At 38.0% G+C, this 6,000-nt stretch overlaps 1 protein-coding gene across 6 annotated transcripts in view; it reads left to right on the forward strand.

Moving 5' to 3' along the window:
* Positions 1–3,534, forward strand: part of nexn (nexilin (F actin binding protein)) — a 107,923-nt gene extending 104,389 nt beyond the window's left edge. For 3 of the 6 annotated variants that reach the window (XM_072574774.1, XM_072574775.1, XM_072574778.1), the window contains 3 exons: positions 376–564; positions 2,034–2,397; positions 2,549–3,533. In XM_072574774.1, coding sequence (XP_072430875.1) covers positions 376–564; positions 2,034–2,397; positions 2,549–2,562 — 567 coding nt within the window. In that variant the 3' untranslated portion in view covers positions 2,563–3,533. The other 3 variants (XM_072574776.1, XM_072574779.1, XM_072574777.1) reach the window with 3 other exon arrangements.
* Positions 3,535–6,000: the final 2,466 nt, after the last annotated feature.

Raw genomic sequence — 6,000 nt, forward strand, 5'->3', positions numbered from 1 at the left:
GATTGTCCATTTAAAACAGATGAGGAGAAATTCTGAGGATTGAGCATCTTTAGAAATAATTTTGCTACATTTTGAAGAGTCTTCAAGGCAGAATGATTTGTGGTAAGCAGGGGGATGAAAGTATTACTGTCTACTTCCCTTAAACCTGAGTAATCAGGTCAACCGTGATCCTATTAAAAGAGAGCGCCTGCTTGAGGGGATAAGTAGCTTATTCCGGCTCTGAATTCCTACATTTGTTTGTTCATGGTCATGGAAGGAGTAGTATACATAAAGTATTTCCTTCCTCCCAACCACTTCTTGGCTATTGTTTTGCTCAGCCTGTAATATGATAAATTAAAATCAACAGTCACAGATTCGATTGTTTTATACTTGCAGGAAGAAATAGAAGAGGTCACAAAGGAGCCCAAAAGAGATGATGCTCCATTTACACACAAAGTTGATATGCGAGCTCGCTTTGAGCAAATGGCTAAAGCAAGAGAAGATGAAGAAAGGAGAAGAATTGAAGAGCAAAAGCTTCAAAGGATGCAATTTGAACAGAAAGAAATTGATGCAGCACTGCAAAAGGTTTGTTATGTACAGGTTGGAATCTCATGAAACATTGGCTGTCTTGTTACTGACTGAACACAATTGTCTAACTTAAATGTTGCAAGATTTTTATGGTTAAGTGGGTTGATAGGGTAGGTAAAGAATATTTTTATCCATTTTTGATAACCAAAACTATGAACCAGTTGAGTCACAAAAAGTTAAATGAAAACTCTAATGTCTTTATCCAAAATATGAAACTGGTTACCACATGGAATTATTGAAACTATATTTATTAAAGGGGAAGCTAGACAAGGACAAAAGCTAAAAGCTGACCTGCTGTGGTCAAAGAGGATTTGAAAATTTATGTTCAAGGTCCTGGCAGCATTTATTCACTACTGCATCTAATACTAGCTAGCTAGGATACATAGCTAGTGTTAGATGCAGTAGTGAATAAATGCTGCCAGGGCCTTGAACATAAATTTTCAAATCCTCTCTGACCACAGCAGGACAGCTATTGCAGAACAATAATTCGAGAAGGATGGTTGAAAGGTTTTTTTGGTGACTGGATGCCTGTATTCAATAACTCAGTTTGCTGCTGGGTCCTTTGCTTGTTACTGTGTATTTTAATGAGCTAGATGTAAACATAGAAGGTATGACCTGTAAGTTTACAGATGACAAAAATGGGTAGTGCGCTAAATAGTGAGGAAAGCTAATGGGCTGAATAGTGGTAAATAGAACTTAGTCCTGAAAAATGTTAGTCTTGAAAAATGTGAAGTGATGTATTTTTGGGAAGAATATACAATGAATGAACAGTAACAATCGAGCAAATACTGAGCATCAAGGGATCTTGAGCATCTTGGTGTGCAGGTCCACAGATCCTTGAAGGCAACATTACAGGTAGAGGTGGTGGTGGTTAGAAGGCATATGGGATATTTACCTTTATCAGTCAAGGCAATGAATATAAGAGCAAGGTGGTTATGAAGCTGTATATAACATTAGTTAGACGACAGCTAAAGTAGTGAGTGCAGTTCTGGTTGCCACACAAAAGGAAGGTTGTGAATGCACAAGAGAGAGTGTAGAAGAGATTTTGCCTGGGCGAGAGGGATTCAGCTAGACTAGATGGGCTGAGAGCAGAGAAGGCTGCAAGGGGTTCTGATTGACTGTACAATATTTGAGGTACACAAATTTAGTAGGGAAAAAACCTTTCCCCACAGTACAGGGGTCAACAATCAGGGGGAAGCATTTTAAGGTAAGGATAAGGCCTTCAGAGTACCAGAAACACTCAGCCAAAAAAAAAGTGGGAACCTTCAAGACATTTAACAACTTTTCAGGAGACTTCTTGAAAAACCACAGCATACAAGGTTATGGGCCAAGGGCTGAAAATGGGATTTTAACAGCTGGATGACTAATGACTTGTGGACAGGATGGGCCAAAGGATCTCTTTGTGTTGTAAATTAAAAATGCTTTTAACAGAAGGACCATTTAACCTTCTAATTCCTAACTTGCAGAAAGGGGATGAAGAGGAGGAGGAGGAAGGCAGCATCGTTAATGGATCAGCCTGTGAGGATGACAATGATGAACTCATTCGGTCTGGCGCTCCATGGTTCAAGAAACCCCTTAAGAATACATCCGTTGTGGATGGAGAGCCTGTAAGGTTCACTGTGAAAATCATGGGAGAACCCTCACCAGGGGTCACGTGGTGGTTTGAGGGTGAAATGTTGCAAGACTGCGAGGACTATCAATACATTGAAAGAGGAGAAACTTACTGCCTTTATCTCCCTGAAACCTTCCCTGAAGACGAAGGAGAATACATGTGCAAAGCTGTCAACACCAAAGGAACAGCTGCTAGCACTTGTATTCTCACCATTGAAAGTAAGAATTAAGTTTTGTACAAAGACACTTTTTCTAAAGGCAAGAAATTTGTGAACTCATCTACACACACACCCCAAGTTAAAACTAATACTTAAACTTTCAGCTTCTTTTCAATGGCAACTAATTTCTTGAATTTTCTCTTTTCTTTTAGCTGATGACTACTAAATCTGCTGGAATTTCCTTTTCTGTCTTCAACCTTTACTACATCCATCTTTCCCCTATGACGGGGCCAAAAATTTTAAAATGCTCCTACCCTTGGAAAATTTGCTGTAGTGTTGATCGTCATTCCTCTCATGGTTATTTCATAGCCTAGAAATCTGCATGAGGCTTACATACTGGTTTTATTTGGTCAGTTTTAGTCCTTTAAAATAATCTTGTGATGTTATTTAACAGATGCTATTGTATCTGCACATTATTGTTAATAGCAGAGCCCACTTATAAATCAGCCTGTGTCTATGAAACTATGAATTTCAAAAATTTTAACCTAAGGTTAACCTATTTATCAATCACTACTTGGGTCAACCACAAGCAAAATGTTGCTTTTAAAATCATTGTTAGAATTTTCCATCATGAAAACTCAAACTTGGCATATAGAAGTTTTTAGGGTTTTTATTAAAAAATTAAATGTAACATGAAAACTACTTGTTGTTTAAATTCAAATCAGTAATTTGGGTTTGTCAGCATATAGAAAATGTGTCTTATTTAATCACTTGTATAGATTACCATGAAGCCTTACATACAAATTGGACTATGGACAAAAATGCTCTTTCACGCAACTTGGCAATGGGCCCAGGAGGGCCCGTGTTAAGACAATTTGTGGTCCTCAAATGTTCTTCATGCCGAATGTACTTTTTTGTAAGCTGAACTCCTGCGCTACTGTATTTTCCGATACATTTAAAATTGACTTTGAAACAAAATAATATGCCTCTTATTCTTACTGTGTTTCAATGACATAAATTAGTGCTTGCAAAACAGTTGACTTGCACCTTTGGTGGCATTGATATATTCCAGCAGCACCTACAGGATCAGCACTAACCCAAGAGCTTTCACAATCTGCTTTGATCAGTGCAACTCACTGACACAGCCAAAGTAGTGACCACCGCACACACATGGAAGGGAAAGGCAGACAACAACAAAAAGGGTGATCTTTTGATTCTTGCTGTAACAGCTACAGTTTAATAAAAAGTTGCAAAACAAGTTCTTTGAAAATTAATATTGAGGTCATTCATCCTCCCCCAACACTGTAATAAAGGGGCTAATTTCATCTTGTATTCATGACCACAGTAAACTTGGTTCTCCAAGTGAAGCCTATGGATAACACAGAAATCCCTACTCAGTGTCTTACTTCTGCTTTCTTAATAATTGCACTCTCTTAGATGGTAGCATCAAAATCCACAAGCTGTATCTTTTAGCAGAAAAGGGGATAAAGAGCATGGTAATAATATCACATTCAAGTATGACACCACATCATCCCCTTCTGACTGTTATATCAACATCCTTCATCATTGCGTTAAACTGGAACTCTGAGCAATGTCACTCTAGGTACACCTTCAAACGTACTGCATAATTTTGAGGTGGTGACTCACCAGCACCTTTAAGGTTAAACAGATATGCTGGCTATAAATGTCATGGTCGTACCCACTCCTTTCATCATTTGGGCTCTTCCGCATCTATCTGAAGGAGGGGACAAGGCCAGTTTTAACATCTTGTGAAAGATGACATCTGAAAGACAACACTCCCTGAGCACCACAGTGAACTCAGCTTTTATCTATATTCAAATATTTATTTTATAGATGCAACCAGATCTTTTCTGACAAGGTTGATGATAGATTTTGGCCAGAATAAAATGAATCCTTTGCCTTCACTCTAACACTGAACTAAAAGGTCAGAGAAATTAGTGTCCGCTAAGATCATATACATAGATCAGATCTATCAGATCTCGAGGAGGTCCCAGGAACCACAAGCTTTAGGCTGGGTGACTGAATGTGCTTGCGTTGTGCAACTAGTTAGCTCATTTCATAGCAGGTAGGTGGCAAAATAGCCTCTGCAGTCCTGAACTAAGGTGGGAAAAAGTGTAATTAGATTTTCCACTCAGATCCCTTGACACCAAGTTAATATTGTGGTACTTCCAAACTGAACTGGCGAAAACGGCCAGATACCAGAGGGTCATACACATTAGTAAAATTGCCTTTGGGAGGGAGTGGAAAATAAAAGCGTATTTTGGTTTGCAATCATTTGCAATAGGGTGAAAAGTAACATGGAACTGACTCCTTCTCATAACCAACAAAACATATATGGACATACATGGAATAGTGTAGGTGGGATGGGCTTCAGATTAGTATAACAGGGTGGCGCAACATCGAGGGCCGAAGGGCCTGTACTGCGCTGTAATGTTCTATGTATATGCCTGAAACCCAATTTTGCCACACTCGTATATGATGGACACAGTAATCAAAAAACAATTTGTGCATCTCAAACTTTATTCATAATTTCAAAATCTTTACATTTTAATTCACACTAATATCATATTACATTATCAGAAAAACAAAAAAACGAGTGCCAACACATCCGGATCATTCTTAAGCAGCATAATTTTTTCCCGTCAGTGAGGTTACCTTATACTTCAGCTCCAAATCTGTATGATATCCCTTTCTCCAATCACTGCAAGCCCATAATCTGCTCAGTAGTCTTCTCCAGCAATGCACATTTTCTGAAGAATTTTTTTCTTCGAGATAATAGCTAATCCATCTCAAAAGCCACGTGTAAAAGAAACATGCAAAAGAAACATGCAGGAAACCTATCTAGCAGTGCCAATATTAAAAAACTGAACAGGGACAACAGCAAAAACTTGCAGTCAAATCCTGATATGCACTTTCCTCTAACTGCAGCACAGATTGTCTGTTTTAGCATTCTACATTGTTTTAACTGCTCCCTGCAGAATCTAACTATATAATTTCAGTACAGTTGGCTTTTAAACATTCGCTTCTGCAGATTTTTCTGAATCAAAAGCTTCTCAGCATTTTAAAAAGCAAGCAAAATAAATGCATCCGCGATTATTTTAGGGAAGCACATCCTGGAATTTTAGAAGTCTGACTCTCACGTACGCACAGATACAAGATTACAAAAGGCTCGCTAGAAATGGAAACAATTATTCCTTACTAACTCTGGGGATTCATATATTTATAGAAAACAAGATATAGGTGATTAAACTATGCTTTGCACTTCAATTCTACTCAATTGGTTTGAAACATGATATCAAAATTATAATGAATGTACATTTGAGTCCTTCATTGACAGTAATTTAATTCAAGACGATATGTTAAACTGTGTATTTTCTGTAGGAGAGTCAAAAAAGGCAAAAAGAATCAAATGACTGAACAGGGAAACCTAGCAATGAACACATTAAGTTTAGCAGTACTAAATGGATGTCCTAAAGTAAAGTCCCAGCGTGCAGAATATGCTTGTTTTCGCATTTGTATGCATATAGAAACAAGTGCATGATCCAAAGAATCTGACAGCATGCCTCCCACTTCAAATAACAGTGTGCAAAATACTTAATTCCCTATGTATGAATGACATACGTCACTCAAAAAGCATTACCTT

This window comes from Chiloscyllium punctatum, chromosome 7 (genome assembly GCF_047496795.1).
Source record: "Chiloscyllium punctatum isolate Juve2018m chromosome 7, sChiPun1.3, whole genome shotgun sequence".
Lineage (NCBI taxonomy): Eukaryota > Metazoa > Chordata > Chondrichthyes > Orectolobiformes > Hemiscylliidae > Chiloscyllium > Chiloscyllium punctatum.